The 20,379-nt window shown below is 46.9% G+C and overlaps 1 protein-coding gene and 1 non-coding gene across 2 annotated transcripts; both read left to right on the top strand.

Moving 5' to 3' along the window:
• Positions 1-2,418: 2,418 nt before the first annotated feature.
• On the top strand, positions 2,419-9,966 carry EIF5 (eukaryotic translation initiation factor 5). The gene is made up of 12 exons (XM_061464127.1): positions 2,419-2,564; positions 2,735-2,930; positions 4,987-5,266; positions 5,542-5,623; positions 5,852-6,024; positions 6,305-6,416; positions 7,103-7,242; positions 7,691-7,849; positions 8,053-8,214; positions 8,470-8,634; positions 8,893-9,027; positions 9,567-9,966. The coding sequence occupies exons 3-12, from the start codon at positions 5,195-5,197 to the stop codon at positions 9,657-9,659; spliced, it is 1,293 nt and encodes a 430-aa protein (XP_061320111.1). The 5' UTR covers positions 2,419-2,564; positions 2,735-2,930; positions 4,987-5,194; the 3' UTR covers positions 9,660-9,966.
• On the top strand, positions 6,781-6,904 carry LOC133274827 (small nucleolar RNA SNORA28). Its single transcript, XR_009745296.1, has one exon. It is a non-coding gene; the product is annotated as a small nucleolar RNA SNORA28 (small nucleolar RNA).
• Positions 9,967-20,379: the final 10,413 nt, after the last annotated feature.

The raw sequence follows: 20,379 nt of genomic DNA on the forward strand, positions 1-20,379 counted from the left end.
ACAAAAGTATATCAAAAACCTGTTTAGCTTCTACCAATGAAATGCAAAGCACACACAGTCTGCATTTTGAAGGTCACACAAACAATGTGAATGATGAACTTCACGATTTGTGAAACCATGACATTTTAAAGTGGGAGGAGAGGAAGTATTTTTCTGCCTTGTCCAAGCCACAAAACACTAAAATGAGCAAACTATAAAAATGAAGAATTAGTAAAACTATTTGGGATCTAACATTTAATATTAATGAAATGTTCTGGTGAGAAAAAAATCAACAAGTAGGCACCAAGAAGACAATAATCCATGACTATAGTTTGTTTTGCATAAACCAGAATATCATATGACTCCAACTGGATGGGGCCTGCTTTTTTTGCAGAAGGAACACTATCTTAAAAGGTAACTCTTTAACTTAATAATGTTGATTTATATACTACATATACTATATAGTTACTCGTTATGTCAAACAGCAGCAAATCCAGGGTCTCATTTCCCTTTCGCCGCTCAATAAAGTGGTGTTGGCAGCAGTACGCTCTAACGCTTGCAATTCATTAACCTCATAGGTGCTGTAGCATGGAACTAAAGCCACAGACAGGAGGCATTTAGCAAGTCATACACACTGTGGATTTTCACAGCAAAGGAGTTCCTGCTGTGCTTTTCTTGCCTCCCACATTTTTATGATATTTTTCCCCTCCTGGTAACTACCAAAGCCTCACATATTTTGGAAAAGAGTCTTTATTTTGCCCTAACCCTTTCACAAGTTTTACAAAGTGTTGCTGGGTGAAACATTTAACATATACTGAAGAATTTTCAACTTTTTCAAATGCAGACAGTGGAGTCCAAGACAGAGTCACATGACATTTTAGAGGATGGTGTCCTGACTACAAAGATTTGCTATTCCATAGGCTGGAAAGAGACCTACAACTGGCGCAGCAGTCATCACACAGGAGGGCCTTGTTAGACAGCACCGAGAAGTGCACATTTACCTCTGGTTGCTCCAACCGAGGGAACACGATTTTTACTGTTGTGTGTCACTGGAAGTGTTCATGACAGCCCAGCTTTTATGATTTCTAAGAAAACCTCACTTATCAATCACCTTCATATTTGGATGCAGTACTTTTGCATATCACACCAGAAATGTTCAAGATGTACTTGAAGGTTCAACAGGAGGGGTGGTTCCTTCTACCACATCATGTTATCAAAAGTCAGCCGGGAAACCTATGTTTCAAAACTAATTTCAGGCAGGAAGAGATTTAGAATATATGACATTATTTCATTTCACTAGTAGTTTTATCTTCCTTCCCTCTCTTTTCCTCCATACACCCACACAGCCATCAAGCTTTTCATTATTCAGGAAGACACAGGAATTGAGAAGTTCCTGCTGGGGAGTGCTTATAGCGGTAAGACAGCTGGCTCATCACTCAATTGATAAAATAAAAGTTCTTTGCCACTTTAACATTATTCACACTCTAAACGTCCAAAATACGTAACTCCTGTTATCCTGGAAGAGTTAAGATGGAATACATTGGGAAAGAGTAGAGCAAAGAGAAGAAATGACCAAAGTTTTCTGCTTTTAAAGTGCATGTAAATCCAAATATATATTTCATCCACTGTCCCGATTTAGCAAAGGAGGGTTTCATATTAAGAATAGAGAGTTTATACACATGGCGATTGCATCACCCTTTACTAGGTAGCCCAAGCACCCAGAGCTACCCAAAGCTGAGTCTTTATGACACTGAAGTTCAATTAATAGGCTCTTTCCTGCACCCTGAAATTAGGCAGTACAGGAAGAACGCAACTTATTCACCAACGTAATTGCTTTAAGTTATTTGCAATGCAGTTGATCAAACGTCCAGCATTCAGCCATTGCCGGTCAATTCCGAGGTGAAACCCACCCAAGCTCTCATCCCTACAGCACTGGAGGCTCTGCCTCGCTCGTACCGGCCGGTCGCAGCCTGGCCGCCCCCGACTGCAACACGGATACAGGCTCCTCCGGCCTGCTCCGCGCTGCCTGCGTGAGGACAGCGAAAGCGGGACTCGGGCCCAACACCACCGGCTTGCGCGGGCCCGACCCACACGGGAGGGACCCTCGAGACCGCGGGGCGTCCTGCTCGCCTCCCTAGGCGAGAGGGCGGACCTGAGGGGAAGACAGAGGGGACCACCCTGCCGCAGAGACAAAGCGGCGCTGGCGGCAGCGGGGTCTCTCCCCGCGCCCGACAGAAGGAGAGGGAAGACAGGCGACGGCCAACAGCCCCCGCCCCGCACCCGACCGCACTGACTCAGCCCCCACCTCCCCCCGCCCCGCGCTCTCTCGCGAGACTCTGCCGATGTAGACGCGATGTCCTTTGGGGCACTGCCGGGGGGAGGGCAGACGAGGAAGGAGGCGGAGGCAGCGTCGTGCTGATTGATAGCGGTTGCAACCAGTGGGGGAGGGGGACGGTGCGGCCTCAGCCAATACTTTCGTCCCAAGGCGAGTGGTGAGCCAATGGTGGGGCCGGGAGGTGGGGCGCGCCGCTGGCTGATTGATCCCAGCTTTGGCGTTGTTCAGTCAGAGCGAGAACATTCTAGAGGTGAGTACGGGGCAGCCATTGCCGGGGTTCAGCCATCAACCGCCCGCTTCTGCCTGAGCTGCGCGCCGGCCGCAGCCTTTCCCTCCCCCCTTCCCTCTTATCCCCCCTCCTCCTCCCTCTCCTCACAGGTGTCGCCACTAATGATGCCCCTGATTGTGTCTTGCCTGCAGATTGCCCGGCACTGCTGTCCCTGCTGATACCGCCCGCCTCAGGACGCCGGGACCCGGAGGCTGCGGCGTCCGCCTCCGCCTCCCTCACCCTCTCCGTCTGCATATAAGTGCCCCTACGGCCTTGTTCTTGCACATTCGGCTTCGTCGCAGCCCGGGGCAAGCAGCGTTGGGTTTATGTCTTTATTGGACGAAAACGGTGAGTGTTGGCGCTGTGCTTGGGTGGAGTAGGGCAGCTAGAGTTGTGGAGTGGGTTTGGGCCCTGGTAAGCAGGGGGTGCCAGCGGCTGCCTTAGGTTAGGCTGGGGCGTCGGGTTGTTGGGTAAATGGTGGCTAGTGGAAGAGGCTCTGTGTAACGAATGGTCCGGGACCTTGTTAGGAGAGGAGGAGAAACGAGGGGGTGAGGGAGCAAGAAATTTAAAAGCCCTGAAGCTTCACGTGTAGCCATTGGCCAGGTTTTTATGTTTTTTTTTTAATTTTTTTTCTTTAATTATCCTGCCGCCAACCTCCTCCCCACTTCCCCCAGCGCCATGCGACGAGACAAGATGGCGGCGGCCGGGCCGCGCCTCCCCGAACTGTGGGCGGGCGGGAAGGGGGCGCGCAGCCCTGGGGTGTGGGGGGGGGGACGGGACGGACTGTGGCGCAGTTCCGCACGCGGCGCCGAGGAAGGCGGGGTGCTGCTCCTCCGAGGGGTAGCCCCAGGGGCTGGGGGAGAGCCGCCGAGCGTCCACCTCTCCCACTGAAGAGCGCATGCGTGGCTGGGGGTAACTTCCACTGGCTCTTCTAGGGCTGAGTCAGTGCTTAATTGCTGCATTTATGACTCATCACAGGGCAGAGTGGGGCGGGGAGACGGTGCTTTGAAGCAAGGAGTCTGTCTGCTTTCCCGCTTTTTCCTCTGTGCGTAGCATATGGGGGGGTGGTGCTTGGGATGAGGTGTCCTAGAGACCAGGAGAGGGAGCTTTAGTCGACAGCAGACAAAAGCTGTAATCTGGAAGGAGGAGAAACGGCATGTTCTTTCTGAAAGCTCATGCTCAGCCCCCGAGATAACCTGCTTCCTCCATGCTTACGCAAGCACGTGATCTGGTTAGATGGTGGCACTTAGACATTTTGGGGAAGGAAACCTCGTGCTTGAAAGGAAGCTTTCAGTGTATTTTTTTGCTGAGGAAGGGCAAAAATGCATCTGGGTCAATGTAGAACATTGGGCATGTACAAATCTCTTTGCTTTAAATCTTACCAGAGGCACTTGGATCACATGGCAACAATAGATATGCTCTTAGGTGTAAATACCAAGGAGGCTATTTTAATGTGTCAGCACTTTTGTCGTTAATGATAACAGCATGATGATGTGTCAGAACAGCCATGCTGGGGTCAGGGTTGCATGTGTAGTCAACCAGTTGTGGCTTAAGTACTCTTGGATCTGATTATAGAGACACATGTTAATATGTGAATACTGCTTAAGGCAACTTTAATAATAGGATTCATCTTCCTTCCCCTTCTTCCCCCTCCCTCCTTTCCCCTAAGAAAAAAAAAACAACTGGAAAAGCTCCTGCACTGCTCTGTACCTCTGCATTGCTAGGCTTTCTACAGTGAAGCAACTTTTGTCAGACTTTATCAGGCTTATTGTTAAGTCAAAACTCAACAGAAGCTGCTAGGAGAATCCATAAGTGAGAGGGAGAATTACCTAATTTTCAACTCTTTTTCCACTCCAAAAAACAAAAATGGTAAGCCATGTAAAAACTCTGTTGGGCTACAGATTGCTGCTGCTTTATTTTACTGGTATTACTCAACATGCTGACAGACTTCAGTTTATGTGGTAGGTTCATGCTATTATGTGGAATTTGAAACAGTTTGCCAAATATTTTGCATGTTTTTCTTCTGCCTTGCAGCCTGAAACATATCACATGACCTTCTTGATGCAAGAACTGTTGGTCTCCATAATAAACCAAGCAGTGCTTTTCCTTTATTGATTGCATCACACCTTCAGGATTTAATTGTACAGAAAGTAGTCTTTAGCTGTTGAGTGCTTTTTGAATAGTAAGAGTGGAAAGCTCTGTTGTAGTTGAGGACAAGTTCTTAGCAGTACAATTTAAGGCTGTTGTTTTCAGTTTCACAAATTGAAGACAGCCGTAGCATAAATGTACTTCTTATCTCTGGTTTTCACCCTAGATACAGTCCCTTACGTAGCTCTGTAGCAATATCAAATCGGTGCGTGTTAAGGAAAACTTAATTTCTTTTCTGTTTGTTAACACTTTGCAGAGCTGTTGCGCAGCCACTGGTACCTGTATTGGGGAAACATAGCATACAAGCAAGAACCTTACAGCCTCAGTGGCGAAAATTTTTTCATGTCAGAGACCGAGAACTCTTGCAGTCGTTTATGTCATCCCGTCTTCTCCAGACAGAAGATACCAAAAAACTGCAATCAAAGATCTCTTCATCTTATTGATAAAGCTACTAATAAGGCAAAATGTCTGTCAACGTCAACCGCAGTGTTTCAGATCAGTTCTATCGCTACAAAATGCCCCGTCTGATTGCCAAGGTAACTAACTGTTAGTGGCAAGTAGGTAATGTTTCACACTTTCTCCCTTGATAGAGGAGAAAGAGGCAGGTAATGATGATGTTCAGCCAGTCAGGGCAAGGAGGGTGCTTGCTCCTTTCTGTCCAGACTAAGCACAGATTAGCTCTGCTGAGAAGGCGCACTTCAAAGCAGAACCTTGATGTAGTGAATTGGGGCATACATGCTGGGCTTGGCTGTTGCAGTCACTTAATCTTAAAACACCTTTATTTTTTATCTCCCCCCCCCCCCCCCAATAGGTGGAGGGCAAAGGAAATGGAATAAAGACTGTTATAGTCAACATGGTTGACGTTGCAAAGGCGCTTAATCGGCCTCCAACGTGTAAGTAGTCTGGAGTGACAATGCGTATTTGCTCATTCTTTGTGTTTGAAATGGTAGTGCTAAGTAGCTATTAAAGCATTAATACTGTTCTTCCACAACTCTTAAGAAATAAATGTGATCATCTCGGGATGAAATAATGAGCAGAAAAAAAAACCAGTATTTGATGTTTAAAAAGCACAGGGAGGATGTGAAGATAGGCATTGGTGGTTAACTATATTTTCTTTACAGATCCTACCAAATATTTTGGTTGTGAGCTGGGAGCACAGACCCAGTTTGATGTTAAGAATGACCGTTACATTGTCAATGGATCTCATGAGGCGAATAAGCTGCAAGACATGTTGGATGGATTCATTAAAAAATTTGTTCTCTGTCCTGAGTGTGAGAATCCTGAAACTGATCTGGTAAGTGCACTCTGTATTAGTGGTAGCACTGTGGAAATGCTCTGTTAGATGGTTATGGAAGTGGTGCGAAGTTCATAGCTGACTTGAGTATCTATACCTCCTTTGCAAAAGTCCTACATTTATAGCAGTTCAGAACTTCACAGCTGCATGTCTATTTCAGATGCTTTGTGTCACTTTCAGCAGAGCACATTTAAAATCTCTGGTGCTAAAATTGGATTTAGGCTTTAATAGTAATTGTTCTATAAGTGGTATATTAACGGGAGGATGTTCTTTTTTACAGCATGTCAATCCTAAGAAACAAACTATAGGTAACTCTTGCAAAGCCTGTGGCTATCGAGGCATGCTTGACACAAACCATAAACTCTGCACGTTCATTCTCAAAAACCCACCTGGTAAGTGTTTATCCTTATTTATTGGGGGTAAAGGGAGTCTCTTCAGTGTGAGTGCTGCTAATGAAGCAGAAAAACAAATTGGTTACGTATAATTCAAATGTAAAATGACTCTAATATGCTCATAGAGTATGTTTGGGTCAGGATAAAGTATCTCCGCTCATAGTTTCAGCATGAGCAGTCTCTTCCCTTGTAATCCTGTAGCCTTCCCAAGTAGGAGTATTTGTGAAAAGTTGGGTTTACCTGTGCAGAACAGAATTGAGCAGGAGGAGAGCTAGTCAGCAGTAGCATATTGCTGTTTTGCCTTAATGTCAGAGTAAAGTAGAAAGTAAAAGTGAAAGGTAACTGCAGTGTTCTTGAACTGTGCAAGCAACACTCTGTAGTAAGCATCTAGTTGCCTGCTGCAATTTAAGCTTGCTAGAATAGAAAAGTCTAACCTATTCCAGGGGCCTCTGCTTTGTGAGGCTGCCTGTTATACAGACTTGTACAACTTCATGTCTTGATGATAAGCAAGACTCGCTGGAACTGGGTTTCCCAGCAGATGCACAGCTGCCCTGAGTGTATGTGGGGATGAGTACTATATATAACTTGCTGCTAGACTTACTTGGGGATTTGGCAGATGTGTAATAGTGCAGGGACTTCTTTGCTTTCTCTGATTCGTAGAATAAAACATTAAAATTGACTTTCAGAAAGCGGTGACACTGGTACAGGAAAGAAAGAAAAGGAGAAGAAGAATAGAAAAGGCAAGGATAAAGAAAATGGTTCTGTGTCCAGCAGTGAGACACTTCCACCCCCACCACCAGAGGAGATAACTCCTCCACAGGTTGTGGTAAGTAGAAGAAAAAGCAGGGAAATAAAGGTGTGTGGGGTCTTGCTCTGATACAGAATTTCTGGTGCAATGCTGACTAGCAGGGAGCAGCAGTCTAGAAGTTCTTAATGTATCCAGAACTTCACTTCTGGAATAGAAGCATCGTTGTGCTTCCTCTTTAGAAGCTTTATCAGCTTTTCAGTAACAACCTCTGTGTTGCTTGTCAAGTGAAAGCTTTTAGCAGTCAGGCTCCTTGAACCAGGAGCATGTCATGAGTGTGCTAGATAATGGTAAAACTGCTTGAGGTAACCCAGCAAATGGCTATGAACTCACACCTAGCTTCCATTTACAAATTGTAGTGTAGCCCTTTCTTTAGTGGAAAATAAATACTTGTTTGAAAGTGCTCCTAAGCTATTACTAAGCGTGTAATAACATATGAATCTCTTGGTTTAATTTTTTTTTATTTTAGGAGGAGGAGGAGGATGATGACTGGGGTGAAGACACAACAGAAGAAGCCCAAAGGCGTAGAATGGATGAAATTAGTGACCATGCAAAGAACCTCACACTTAGTGAAGACCTGGAAAGAACAGTAGAGGAAAGAGTCAACATACTGTTTGATTTTGTGAAGGTGAATATTCTCATGTGGTTTACTTAGTGTAGCCACACAGCTGTAGTTGCGTAAGATGTTAGTAAGGAGACTACAAACAAGCTGCATAAGCTTCTACCAAAGTACTGGCTCCACCACTGATGAAGGAAGAAGCAGTGCAATGAAGTATTGACACAGAGCATTTAAAGCTAACTCAGTAGATTTAAAGTGTTCCTGTCTTACAGAAAAAGAAGGAAGAAGGTGTCATTGATACTTCCGATAAAGACATTGTAGCAGAGGCAGAGAGACTGGATGTGAAAGCTATGGGCCCGCTGGTTCTCACTGAAGTCCTTTTTGACGAAAAGATTCGGGAACAGATAAGGAAATACAGGCGTCACTTCCTTCGTGTAAGCACTCCTTCCTTTTGCACCCAGGTTAACTGTTGGGTTGAGGTTTTGGTAGCAGCAGCTTAAGCCTGGATTGCTTGGTGTACTGTAGGGACAAAGATTTTTAAAGCACTGCTTAAGCTGGTGAGAAGTGCTGCGAGGGATAGCAGGACCTGCTGTAAATCTTGTCTCATTGAGACAAGTGCAGAAGCCGGAGCCATGACTGGAGAGGAGGGTGGGGAAACTAATATTACTTCATTTTTATTGCAATTCTAGTTCTGCCACAACAACAAGAAAGCTCAGAGGTACCTTCTCCATGGCTTTGAGTGTGTGGTAGCCATGCATCAGTCTCAGCTTATTTCTAAAATACCGCATATTTTGAAGGAAATGTATGATGCAGATCTCCTGGAAGAAGAAGTTATCCTTGGCTGGGCAGAAAAGGTAAGGGATAGTATCTTGCATACTATACCAGTTAAATACGTGACTGGCATACTGTGTCTGGTTTCTCCTTTATGTATAGTAGCTTGTGCAGGTGTCGTTAAACTAATCTGACGTAAGTTGATGACTAGGAGAAACCTTTTTAAAACTGGCTGCTCACGGCAGTGGGATGAGGTTAGAGTTCTAAGTTACGCTCTTGCTGTATATGGGTATGATCTGATGTGAAGTCCTTCAGTCTTCAAGCAAAGTCTGTCCTCTCAGGCGTCAAAGAAATACGTTGCAAAGGAGCTTGCCAAAGAAATCCGTGTCAAAGCAGAACCATTTATTAAATGGCTAAAGGAAGCTGAAGAAGAATCTTCCGGTAATGAAGAAGAGGATGAAGATGAAAACATAGAGGTAGGACAGGTTCACTTACTGAAAACTACTCTAAGGTTGCTCTTTCTGTCTTGTTCTTGGTTTGGTGTGCTATTCAGTGGCTTACTTCATGTACCACTGCATGTTGAACTGAAAGAACATTTTGTTTCTAATGCTGTGTCAGTGTTAGAACAGTTAAGAACAAGTGACTGTCTTCCTCGTAGCTTAGGCTTTGGTAGCTATGCTCCAGCTAATTGTGGCTGGACTTCTTTTTGTATGTAAAATTTTTGTTTTCTCCTAGTACTAAATTCTTGTTCCTGGACATGAGATTCTGCTTCCTACAGCTACACATGCATGTCTCTGCCTTCTAAAGGCAGACTAGTTGTTTCAGCATGCTTGAACTTGGGTTTTCTAAGCAGTATTCATTCTTGTGCTGGACCGTGCTGTGCAGCTCAGAATGCGTTAAGCAGCTTGTGGCAATAAACAGGATGGTGGTTGTGCGGGTTGGTGTTACAGCTCCCGATGTTAAAATTAGTGCTTATGTCAGTAGGTGCTGTAGTAAAAGTGTCTTGTCTCCACAGGTGGTGTACTCTACAACTGCCAGTGTACCTAAAGTTGAAACTGTGAAGCCTGCAAACAATAAAGATGATGATATTGATATTGATGCCATTTGAAGTGATGCAATATAGCTTCCAGCATAGTAATGCAAACGTCTCTGCATTTTTTGCCAGGAGTGTGACTCGTATGTGTACAAGCTGAAATGGCTTAACATCCTGCTACTCTTTGTACTCTAAAATGTATCTTTTTACTGTGACTGGTCATGTGTAACTAAGCCTAATACCGAGGAGTCAGCACGTCAGTGGACTGATCCAGTTTGCAACTGGCATGTTCTATTTTGTTTTTCTAACTTGTGTTGGACACATACTTGGAGCACATTTATACCATTGTGGAAATAAAGGATTTGGTTTTGGTCAATCTTCATTTGTGACTCTGAGCACCTTTATTTCTCTTCCAAGTAAGTATTTGCACAACTTGGTGAAATGTGCAAAGTGGGGGGGGGGAGTGACAAATGTCAAGACAATCTCTTGAATGAGACAAAAAAATAGCCTTAGCTTAAGGCTGTTGCTAATGTTGAGGTTTGAAACCTGGGCAAGAAGCAGGTGTTGAGTAAGGTAGAGAGTACAAGTGCCAGCTCCTTAGAGCAGAAGCCAACTCTGGGTTCTGATCTATGTGGGCTTTTCTTAAGGGTTTTGACAGGGTTTTTTTTCTGCATAAGCTGTTGGTTTGTTCTGAGGTTTTTAACAGCTCCTGTGGCAGCCTGATTTGGGATGAGCAAGGCATAATCTGGTGCTTTGAGCATAGGAGTCCCTGAAGCTGACCTGCCTAGCTCTGGGAGCAAGTCTTGTAGATAATAAATGCCAGTATGAGGTACCAAGAGTCCTTTAGTAAAGCACACAAAGAGCAACCTAGCCTGTCTAAACAGGGAAACTGGTGTGACATGGTGTGTGAGCAACAGGGGTTGGCTCAGGAGTGTGGGTCAGTATGTGGGTTTGGGGAGGGTGTTTGCCCTTCACACCCTTGTGTTCTGAAAAAAAGAGGTGGTAAGAGTGACACTAAATTTTTTTTTATGTGAGGTTTGGCATTAGAAATTCTGAGATGGAGGCTTCAGTCCACAGGGAACTGCTTTTTCTAGCCAGACATAAAGTTGGATGAAGATGATTGTTTGCTAGTTACAATAGTGATGAACTTGAGTACAGCAAGGTGTAGGTCTAGGAGCATACAGTTGTGTTGCAGGTGGCCCTGGTGTGAAATTAATCACTTAGTACTTGTAGATGTGGCAAACAGCATTAGATGGGGTGAAGCCATGAAGCATTTGGAACTGTACCTTTAATTGGTGCTCACTGTAGAAGTACTAGAACAATGATTTAATTTTTTTTTTCGTAACTTGAATACAGACTTACTGCTGACATCTTTGAAAGACTCGGTGGTGTACAGTGTGGCTTTTACAGATAATGCTCCTGACTTGCCTGATACTGCAGTAGAAAACTGGGCAGCATTAAGTTCATGTGGAGAGTAGAACCTGGGGAGCTGTCTTAAAGCAAAAGGTTAGAACTTGAGGGATGGTGTCAGAAGCTTGAGAGGGAAGGGTTTAAAACATCATCTAGGAGGCGCAGTTTCAGCCCTGGGTGTCCTGCCTGCTTGTATTAACTGTTCGGCCATTGCTGATACCCAGAAAGTGAAGTCATTCACCAGTGGCACCAGTGGATCTGGGAAATAAGATTTGCGAAATAATGTCTCCCTGCTAGTTGTCTTTTGCAGTGGGTGCTTGTACTTTGGGCAAGTTCTCTGGGCAGGTGGTTGAGTAGGCTTTGCAGAAAGGTTAATAAGAAGCTGTGCTCAGTTGCTGTGGGTGGAATGCTATGGCCTCTTAACCAATGGTTCTGGAGCATTCTTTGCAGCATGGGCAGCACCCTCTACTGATCTTGTGCGCCTGGTTCTTAGCTGGTGCAGGTCAGTTAAGACCAGGATAATCAGTTGCTTCATGCTGACAGTCTGCAGATGCAGCTTTGCAGATCCGACTCATAGCTTCTGGTCACATCCTAGAAATGGCTTCTGTCTGAAGTATCTCTTGCATGGTGTTGGCTTCTACCAGCTATGACACACAGTGATGTTCCATTTGAGATGTAGTTAGTTTCAGTTTAAAGCAGACTTGATCATAATTGTAGGGTGCTAGCAGAGGGGATAATCTCTTGTTTTTTCCTACCCAAAGACATGTTGATGAGCAGGACACACCTGTTCCTCCCAGTAGGGAGCACAGAAGTAAATCCACCAAAGAAAAATCTGTAGGCTCAGTGAACTGATAATGCCAGCAAAGCTGTATGATGGTAGATTCTGGATAAATGTGGTGGGAGTGTGCAGGGAGTGAAAATGTTTTTGTCAGTAGTAGCCCACAGCTAGATTAGATTAAGTACTATGAAGCGGTACTGTCATCTTCAGATGGGAGAGACTTCTACAAACACTGAGGCCGCCAGTAACTCCTGGCCCTGTGTCATGCTTCTGACTCCACATTCACACACATTGCTGTTTCTAACCCAGATCTTTGACTAAGAATTCCACCAACTAATAGAAATGAGTGCTCATTTCATAAGTGTTTCTTTAGGAAAGGAAGAAGTCTGACTTGAGTTTCCTGAGTCTTTGAATTTATTGCTGCTGATGATGGAAGTAGCAAGTACATATTCAAAATGCGACTTGGTGTTAAGATACAATCTGCTCCAAGCTTCAAAGAGACTCTTGGCATCTGGGAAGGAAATGATAAGTGTTGGGTGATTCCCCTCACTTCATACTGCACAGTCTCTTTAAAGTCCTCCGTGAATGCTGTGACTTGGCAGGTGGAAGGTCTAGTGCAGGTCTATCGGCCTTAGCTTTACAAACCTTCATCACCCTCCAGGAGCCTGCAACAGGGAGCTTTACTGCAGCTCAGCAGCCTTCATCAGGGGCTCCTCTTTGTCCAGCACAACTGGGAGTTTCTCAGCTGACAGCTTTGCTCAGGACAGCACTGCAAGCAGATGAAAGTTCAGCGGTTTCAACCACAGTTTGAAGTCCTGGTGGTTGTTGTGTGTATGAGAATTGCCTGAGCTCATTTTCCTCAGTGGGATCCTAAAAATTGCCATTAGAGGCCAGGGCCTCACTCAGCTGGGAATGCATTATATGAAAGCATGCTCTTTGCTCTTGAGAGTGTACAGCTCAGGCTTGTAGCGAGGCAATGACTAAAGATAAAGGGAAGCAATTTGAAGGGGCTGCAGGAGCCATAGTAATGTGCAGAATGCTTATTTCCCCTTGCTACATGTGCTGGTGGCTGCCCCAGCCCATGTAACTGTGGTGTGACGCTCTCAGGTCAGCTTTTTAAACAGTGCATTTTGCTCTGTGGGGTCACTTGTATGAGGCATTACCACAAGGTTTTCATTCTTCCCTGCTAAGACATTCATTGCTTTTTTGGTTGAGATGCTCACTGAAACATCTCAATTTCCACCCAAGTCAAAGAGCTCAGTTGGTTTGTCACTAGCCAGATGTACCACAGAGTGAAAAGCTGATCTATAACTCACTTAGTAAATGGGTGCATTTCAGTTATGCAAGTTCTGAACCTTGATGTTTGAAAAGAGGAGGTATCACTGAAGAGCAATTAATGTAGTAATGTGGAACAAAGCTGTTTCAATTGAGGGCTGCTACAGGGTAGTAATAAAGGTCACAGCAGCTCTGGGCCTCCAGTGAAAGCAGCAAATGGAAATGGCAGGGAGAGATGGAACAAAAGTGGTTGACCTACCAATTACTCTTTCAAACTGTACCAGCTATTTTCTTCTCAAAGGAATTACTCTGAAAGAGCCCCTGAGTGCTGTTGCTGAAGATTGATTCCTTGGCATTCAGTAACACCACTGAACTGTGAAGATGTGGAACAGAAAACCCAGAAATAAAAAAAAAAAAGGCAATTTGAAAACTGTTCTTTAAAGCCTGTGAAATTCTCTTTGTACACTTAAATTTCAGCTTAAGTCTTACAGAGTTGTTGTAGCCATTTTTCATTTTGAAGACGATCATCTTACTGCACAGAGGTGTCAGTCTGTCTCCAGACCTAGAATTTGTGAGGGGCTTTGGCACTGACCAGCTTTCCTAGGATGTCACTTCCTTACCTAGTGAGGACCAGCACCAAGGTATCTCCACAGCTTCCTTAGAGCTGTTCCAGTTGAATCCATCAAGGATATGGCCCCAGCACTCAGGTGATGCTGCTTTCAATTCTGTAAAATTATGCATAAAAACTCCTTGATGTTTTTCAGAGGAAAAAGAAAAAAAGTCTTCAATATCTTGGCTTAGCAACCGAAAAAAAAGGGGTTCACCTGATCATTGTCAAGTTCCTCCTGTTATGGTGTCAGGGAAATCCAATAAATGTTAAACTATGTTTTCTGGATCTCAGTTTTTCTACTTGCATGCGCTTCAAGAGTTGGTGCTTACTAAACAGCTAAAACTCTTTAGTAACATATCCCAGAAAAAAAGCTGTGTTTCTGTGAATGGAATGCCATTACCTTTCAGTGATGGCCATGTAATTCCATCATGACAGGGCAGATCTGGGGTGAAACCAGATCAGTAAGGCAAGGCTGGGAACAGCAAGGCCTGTGGCTGTGCATGGGTTTGCCCATGTGGTTACTCAAGGTTTACTAGGGCCACAGCCCAAGTGCCAGGTTGGGGAGGCCCCAGGCTGGGCTTCTCCCAGCTCTCTCACTCTGCTCCTTCCACATCACTCAGCTCCAAGGTTACTCAGCCGCACGTTATTGGAGCCAACATTGGCCACAGGCAGCCACACAGTTGCAAGGAGGAGGAAGAGGTGGCTGAGCCTGTTCCTGCTCCCAGGACCCTGACGTTCTCTGAGGCTGGAGCTGGAAAGTGCTATTTTTCCACTGCTAATCTTACCTCATTACCGTGGTGACAAACACATTTCCTGCATAGTATTTTCTTTCTCAAGTGGGGAAGAGATGATGCAAATCTGGTCTGAGCCTAGGGACACAGGCACTTCAGCCAGACAATGGACATAAGGGAAGTATCAGGTTCATGTGGGTGTATTATTCTCTCTGAATTTTTGCTTGGTACTGATTTTTATATCTATTTGATGTCAATAAAACCCAGCTAAGAGCACTGACGTCAATGGAGTTTGGCTTTGTATCTATGCAATTAAAGTACAGAGCTGGCATCTTTAAAAGAAACATTAAGAAAGTATATTTCCCCACAAGAATCCTATCCCTGTGTTGTTAGGGAATAGTTGATGAATTATTTCAGTAAGAATAAATAAATAATACTCTTATGGACAAATTATAGATATACAAATTGTGAACAGAGTAGTTCGCATAGGAAAAGACTAAATAAAAGAACAGTTTAAATAAAGAAACTAAGGGGTTTTCACATGGTCTCTGATGTTGGGAAACCTAGATTTAAAGGCTTCCATCTCCATTGTTCCTTCAACCTGTGCTCATAGTCTATCTCTATTTATAGTGAGCCAGAGGAGCTGGTGGTCCCAGGCTGGATGTGCTGTGGGGATCAGGGTGGTTATGGTTGATAGGAAAGGATGCTCAGTGGAGAAATGAGATGCAGGAGCACAGCTGCGATGACGGGAAAATACTGCTCTGTGTGGGAAAAGTCATAGGATTTTAAAAAATCTCTTTTAGATTCCTATTTATCACCTGACATTTAATCCAGGAGTTAGCATTCTCCATTGCAGAAAGCGCAGTTTTAAGGAAAAAGTCACTGACTATCATAGACTTCTAACAAAATCCAGAGAACCGGTTTAAACGAATGGTATCAGCCAAGCCCCACGAGGTCGGATCAATGAGGTAACCGCATCCACTCAGGCTGCTGTCAGGAACACACCACCTCCAGAACAGCGAAGTCCCTGCTGCAGCGGAGCAGTACAGAAAAAGGGAAGGGAAACCTTTCTTGTAAGGGAAGCAGGCTGGATCCTACCCAATGGAGGTCACCCAAGAGCACCACCTTCACCTTGCAGCCAAATGGAGGAGCCAGAGTTTTTAGCAAGTAGCACAACTTGCTGGAATCAAGACTTCCAGAGCTGAAAAAAACACCATAAAAAGTAGTAACACGTAGGCAGAACTACTGTGCGCTCCTCATGTTGATTAAAATAAAGGGGATGGGAGGTGGTGGGTCTTCCTAGCCAGCTCCTGCTCAATCCTGATGCCAAAAGACAGGAGCAACGCACTTGACTTTGGCAAAACAAATGCCATAGGAAGCAAGAGATGCTCACGGAGCCTCTGGAGCTGGTGAACCACTAACCAGTCCTGGTGAACCTCCTCACTTCTATAGACCGGGAGATGCCTTTCCATGCTTTGCATGGCCATGTCGGGGTGCTCATCTGCTCAGGACAGGTCCCTTGGGGAGGGTGGGCTGGGAGGGAGGCACCAGGGAAGCCAAGCTTAGCACCATGGATATGGCTGGTCCAGGTCAATGACCGGGAAGCCAGGAGGTGAAGGTGACCATAGTACACGGGTGCTGGAGGAATGTGAGACCTGTGAGGCCTTCCTGCTTGGTAACACCGACAGGCTTATCCCAGGCAAGGGGGTGGTTTTATCTGAATCATAGAGGAAAACTGAGCATTTCTGGTGGGAGGAGAAGTGGGAGAACAGGTACCTGTGTGTCGTGAGAGCCTTCTCTGGGGGTGTTTGGTGATGTGCCCTGGGGAGCTGGGAGCTCCACGAGCACAAGGTACTAACTGCAGCTTCTTTACCTTACAAGAGTCTTTCATGACACTGTTGCTACCTTTGTTTCTGTTTTTTTTCCTGTGCCAGGGGGTGGAACCGAAGACAGCAGCAATGGTATCGCTAATACCAGAAAACCTGTTCTGCAGGAAAACCTGCACATGTGTGCGGGATGGGGAAGGAGCGGCTGACTCATGACCCAACCTGCCCTGCGCATAGCAGGGTGGTGGGGGATGTCAGGCACCTTTCTCTGCTCTCCCCCTTTCCCATGAACCCATTCTCAGCCCTGGCTCACAGAGGCTGGCTGCCGTTCGGCCTTCACTTGGTAACCTGTGAGCAGCTACTGGTGTGAATGGCTCCTCCTGGACTACTCTGCCTTTCCTGCTCCATGGGACTTGCTCTGCTTTGGTGGCCAGCAGTCTCTGCCTTGGTCCAGAGCTGGTCGGTGGTGGTGGATTTTGGTGTCTGTAATGGAGATAGCTGTAGCTGTCAGAGGGCTGACCCACAGAGAGGTCTATGCCTGCAGAGGTACCTGGCTGTCAGAGAGGCCACCAGTGCTGAGAGTTTCCCATGGCCCACTTTCCCTCCCTAAATTGTGTTTATTGTCAGCAGCAGAGAGCCGCTCCCCGCGTGTCCCCAGGCTGCAGCACAGCGGAACCCAGCCGAGGATCCCAGCGGAGCCTGACCCTATTTCCCCCAGCGTATGCACGCACGCGTGAGGCCCCTCCGACACTACCCGCTGCGGGACGCAGCCCGGCAGGCGATGGGAGGAGGCCCGGCCCCGGCCTGGGTGCCGCCTGCGGCCCGAGCCCCGCCACCTGCCTGCCCGGGGCTGCCTGCGGAACGGGGCCGGGAGGGGCGCGACTCTCCGCACGGACCCACGGCAACTGCCGCCAGGGGGAGCCCGTGCGCCAGCGGCACCGCCCGACCCCCGGCCCGGCCCGGCCCAAAGCGTCTCGCTGCGGGAACGGACCGAGGGAGGGAAACCGGGAACCGGGAACAGGGAAACAGGGAAAGGAAGGGAAGCGAAAGGAAGGGAAAAAGGAAAGGAAGAAAAAAAAATAATACGCGAAAAAATCCTGTCCTTCTCTCCAATTTTCACACTCCTGAGTACTTTCTGGCTATGGGTCTGCTGTGATTGCCCTCCAATCTCCCAGCACCCACAAAGGTTCACTGCTCTTTCTGCGTCATTTTGGGGAATAAGTGCAAAATGCTCTGTGCTGGATGGAAGGGGTGTTCCCGGCCCCAGCCGCACACCCGTCTCTGCTGGCAGCCCGTGTGGGAAGTGGGGTCACACCTGCCACAGGGCGCCAGGAGACACAGGGAGCCTCGGGGCAGGGAGGTGGCAGAGTGGTCACCTTATCACCCTCCACTCTAGGATGGTCAAAGCATTGCAGTGGAGAAGATGCCTTTTTGGAGGGAAACAGCAGGGAGCCGTGTGATGGGGCAGGGTGTCGATGGAGGTGAGGGTGGTGGAGATAATCCGCTCCCAAAACCACTGTCAAGAAAGTGTTTGAGAGAGACAGGGGAGCTACAGCGGCCTCTCCTTCACACAGTGTAAATCATGAAGTGTTTTCTTCCAGAAAGTATATAGTACATCCATGTTATACCCAGGGAGGACTTCTGTTCTGATACCCTCCAGCTTGTATTACACAGGATGCTTTCAAACCCACCATCCATGTACCCTCAGTTCACATGCTCTGAGGGTAAAAGGATGCCCTTGACATTTGAGGCCATATGTAGCCTGCTCACCCTTGGCAGTAGGAACAACTACCACGTCTCCACACGTGGCAGAGTGAATGCTGTAGAGGCAGGAGCTGCATCCTCTGAGCTGCTCCTGACTGTTTCCAGGTAACGCATCTTGTGAATGAGCCACTTCACCAGCTGTGCTTGCTCAAATGCCACGTGCAAGGGAGCTGCACATGCAGCCAGGAGCTGCTTTGCCCCCAGGGGCACCTGCCCTGTCCTGCTGGTCATCTCGAGGCTTCAACCTTCCTCCTCCAGCACAAGGACGCGGCAGTGGTGCTGGGACTCACCAGTGACTCACCATGCAGCACCCTGCTGTCCCATGGTCCCTCCTCCATCTGCATTCCTAGTACCTGGGATGCTATAATTAAACACCTCCGAAGAGCTGTGTTAACATGAGGGGTACCCACAGCTGCAGGGATCTCCTGCCCAGCAGTCAGGATGAATCTGAGCATCTTGGATTTTTTTCATGCTGTTTTGTGATGTTATTTTTCTGCAGTCATATCACACAGAGCAAAAGCAAAATAGGAAAAGCATCAGCTGTGCAGGAGGAGAGAGTTCCTTACATGATCCTGCCTGAAGCTACTTCTGGACAGGCTGAGCATCTTGGCTTTGCTTGGGCAGCACAGGGTTGGCACAGGGGTGGTGGGATGGGTTGATGGAGGCTGGCATCTGGCTGTATCCATGTAGCTCTCCCAGGCATGGGCAGTGCAGCATCCTGCAGCGAGATCCCACACCTCCAACATGGATTTGCCTCTCCCCACAGGATACTGCGCCTACTGGTGCCCAATGGAGGGGCTGACCAAGCTGCCACCCAAAAAGCAGCTGCAAATTAGCAGTGGGTACAAATCCACGTGGCCAACAGCTCCATGCGTTACCTTAGTGCCTCTGTTTTTTCGCCCAACCTTTCCCGACAGCATCCTAGAGTCGAGTAACTCACTCACCCAGGCTATGGATATTTCTGGGAGATAAAGATGGGCATCTCCCTCTTGCCTAGGAACCAAAGGGGTGCTCCTCAACATGGTGGTTTCACAGTACAAGCAGCTGCTCAGTATCAGGCAAGCTCCAACCGGTGTCTCCCCATTTTTCATGATAAATGAAGACACCAGAGTTGGGTTTTTCTCAAAGATTTCCCCCTTCCAGGTCTTCCTAACCTCTTCAAACACAAGAATAGTTTGCATCTTCTGGGAGGGCTTTCAGGTGACTGCCTGACAAGTGAATTAATGTCCTTCCAGGTGTCAGAGAAGCAAAAACCTCATTGTCTGACCCAGATATGTGCAATTTCAATGTATTTGAGTTCCTCTCACTTGATACCTGCGAGATCAGAAGGGGAAAGGTGCTTGGCCCAAGTCTGTCTGGGAGGTGGGACAACCAGAGTCAAAAAGCCAGGCGAGTGGCTATCCTGGGCCTGGGTGCTGCTGCCATCTGAGGTGACAGTGTGAAGGTAGTGCCACTCATGTCCCCTGCAGCAGGACAGGGTGGCTCCAGGAAGGCCCCTGAAGCCCCTTCCCTGTGCTCCAGGGCTCTCCACAGCACTCCCACCCCAGGTAGGGCCAGCCAGACCCTGCAAAACCCAAGCGGGTGCCCACGTTTCCAAGTGGATATTTTTCCCTAAAGGGGGGTGCCCCTTTAGGGAAAAAGGGAAGCCTGGTCTCTGCATCCCTATTTTCTTGATTGGCTCTGAAAAACTGAACCCAGCTCTGAGCACTAAACTACCCCTTGTTCAGGCTTTCCCTAGCAGGTATTTTCTCAGTGCTGGGCTGCTGATGGAGACAGCAGGCTTCCCCCTCCCCACTCTGCCCCCACTCCCCCAGTCTTTGATCCCAGCAGCTCTGGAAACTAAGCTTTGAAAACACAGTGATTTCACAGACGTGTTGATTAGGCAATGAGATTCCAAGAGGCAAATGACAACCCGGCTGCACCGCCTGGCTCTGCGAGGCTGGAGCTCCCCACCAGGAGATGTAGTCTCTTTTTTTTTTTGACACATCCAGGGTGTTGTATTATTAATAAAAAAAGGCAGAAAGAACTTCTAAGAAGAAAACGACTTCCAAAGAAAATGCTCTTTTTTCTTTCTATTTTTTTCTTCTCCTGTGGATCTGTAGCTTCCTTGAAGACAGCTCAGTCCTTTCTCTTTTTTGCAGAGCAAAAAATGAGGCATACATTTACCCTGGAGCAGGGACAGCCTCCTGGGCACAGGGAAAGATTCCAGGGATTTGTCTCCCCTAGCAGGCTGTTAATCAATGCTTCCAGTTTCATAAGAAAATGGGTTTAATGGAAGATGGAGAGAGGGCAGTGGCCTTTCGTGTTTAATTGTACAAAAATATAACCCCATCTTAGCAGTGCTGTGAGGACTGGATTGCCTCTCCTCCATCCATCTGGGATGGGGAGTAGGACAGCCTGA

Source organism: Pezoporus flaviventris, unplaced genomic scaffold, assembly GCF_033815535.1.
Source record: "Pezoporus flaviventris isolate CSIRO_AGI_PZ_B2104156 unplaced genomic scaffold, CSIRO_AGI_Pfla_v1 ptg000036l, whole genome shotgun sequence".
Lineage (NCBI taxonomy): Eukaryota > Metazoa > Chordata > Aves > Psittaciformes > Psittacidae > Pezoporus > Pezoporus flaviventris.

Bases quoted from the DNA above. Each gene is read 5' to 3' on its own strand.
- EIF5 (XM_061464127.1), top strand. From the start codon at position 5,195: ATGTCTGTCAACGTCAACCGCAGTGTTTCAGATCAGTTCTATCGCTAC. The intron at 7,243-7,690 runs GTAAGTAGAAGA...TTTTTATTTTAG, and splicing joins TAACTCCTCCACAGGTTGTG to GAGGAGGAGGAGGATGATGA. The intron at 7,850-8,052 runs GTGAATATTCTC...CCTGTCTTACAG, and splicing joins TACTGTTTGATTTTGTGAAG to AAAAAGAAGGAAGAAGGTGT.